A 1,522-nucleotide genomic window follows, 5' to 3' on the forward strand; every position below is an offset into this window, starting at 1 on the left:
ATATGGTTTAAATTTACAACGAAAAACTAAAGTTTCTCTCTTCAGAGGTCTCTCCAACCCCAGGTCTCAGGATTTATTGGCATTTTTTTAGCTCATCTTTAGTCTCTCCTACTGGAAACTCTACTGAATGAAAATGCCCTGTCTCCCCTTCACCCAGCTAAGAAATAGGGTGATTTGGTGATAGATATTTAGCAAAAAATACCCCTTTTTAAGTCCGAAGAAACACAGAGAGAGGAGAAGAGACCTTTTTGCTTTCAGTTGGGCGGGCTCTTTAATGCGCCAATCACAGAGCAGCTCCTCTCTATAAATACCAGCCGTCTGCCTTTCTCTAGTCTTAGTTTTTTTTTCCCTTCTGATTTTAGAAAACACGAATCACTATGTCGGAAACGGCGCCTGTTGCAGCTCCTGCTGTCTCCGGTCCTGGGGCAAAAACTTCTACTAAAAAATCGAAGAAGGCGGCAGGAGTCTCTAAAGCCCGCAAGTCTCCAGGTCCCAGCGTGACCGAGCTGATCACCAAGGCGGTGTCCGCTTCCAAGGAGCGCAAAGGGGTCTCGTTGGCCGCTCTTAAGAAGGCTCTGGCTGCCGGAGGGTACGATGTGGAAAAAAGCAACAGCCGCATCAAGCTCGGGCTCAAGAGCCTGGTGAGCAAGGGCACCTTGGTGCAGACCAAGGGTACCGGCGCATCCGGCTCTTTTAAACTCAACAAGAATCCGGATGAAACTAAGGAAAAGGCGCCCAAGAAAAAGGCAGCGGCAAAGCCTAAGAAACCAGCTGCCAAGAAACCCAAAAAGGCTGCGGCCGTGAAAAAGAGCCCGAAAAAAGTCAAGAAGCCAGCAGCTGCCGCGGCCAAGAAGTCAGCCAAGAGCCCGAAAAAGGTGAAAGCTGCCGCCAAGCCTAAGAAGGCAGCCAAGAGCCCGGCTAAGGCCAAAGCGGTCAAGCCCAAGGCGGCCAAGCCCAAGCCGACGAAGCCAAAAGCAACGAAGGCTAAGAAGGCAACGCTCAAGAAGAAATAAAGGGGTTAGAAAGAAATTTGTCATACAGAGAAATCCAACGGCTCTTTTAAGAGCCACCCACCCTTTCCCAGAGGAGCTGAAACACCAGGTTCACCTCAGTAACCTCGTGCTGCTTTTCATGAGGCGCACAACTTTAAGAAACGAAAATAATACAAAAGAGGGAGACATGAAATGATCGGTTTCGTACATTTTCCTTCTTTGCCCGCGACAAGAAACATGGTATCCATTCTTTAAAATGCGGGACGCTGGTTCATTTATATTTTAGAGGGCTGTATTAAAATTGAACTAGAGGATCGGCCCAAATTCATGATTACTAGCAGCCAAACAGGTTTTCTCCCCTATAGACTCAGGAAAAAAAACAACCAACCCTGAGGGGAACGAGCTTTAACAATCATGCTTATTGTGTAAAAGGTGGGGGAGGGGAGGAATGTGGCCATTCCTCGCACATCAGCTTCGGTTCGGACAGGATTTATTGTCTAAGAGGAGGGGAGAGTGAGAGGACAGTGTGT

General features: G+C 48.1%; 1 protein-coding gene across 1 annotated transcript; it reads left to right on the forward strand.

Annotated features, from left to right (window-relative positions):
• The first annotated feature begins 377 nt into the window (after positions 1–377).
• Positions 378–1,165, forward strand: LOC141986255 (histone H1.01-like). The gene has a single exon (XM_074950572.1). The coding sequence runs from the start codon at positions 378–380 to the stop codon at positions 1,011–1,013; it is 636 nt and encodes a 211-aa protein (XP_074806673.1). The 3' UTR covers positions 1,014–1,165.
• The last annotated feature ends 357 nt before the right edge of the window (positions 1,166–1,522 follow it).

Source organism: Natator depressus, chromosome 1 (genome assembly GCF_965152275.1).
Source record: "Natator depressus isolate rNatDep1 chromosome 1, rNatDep2.hap1, whole genome shotgun sequence".
In the NCBI taxonomy this organism is placed as follows: Eukaryota; Metazoa; Chordata; order Testudines; family Cheloniidae; genus Natator; species Natator depressus.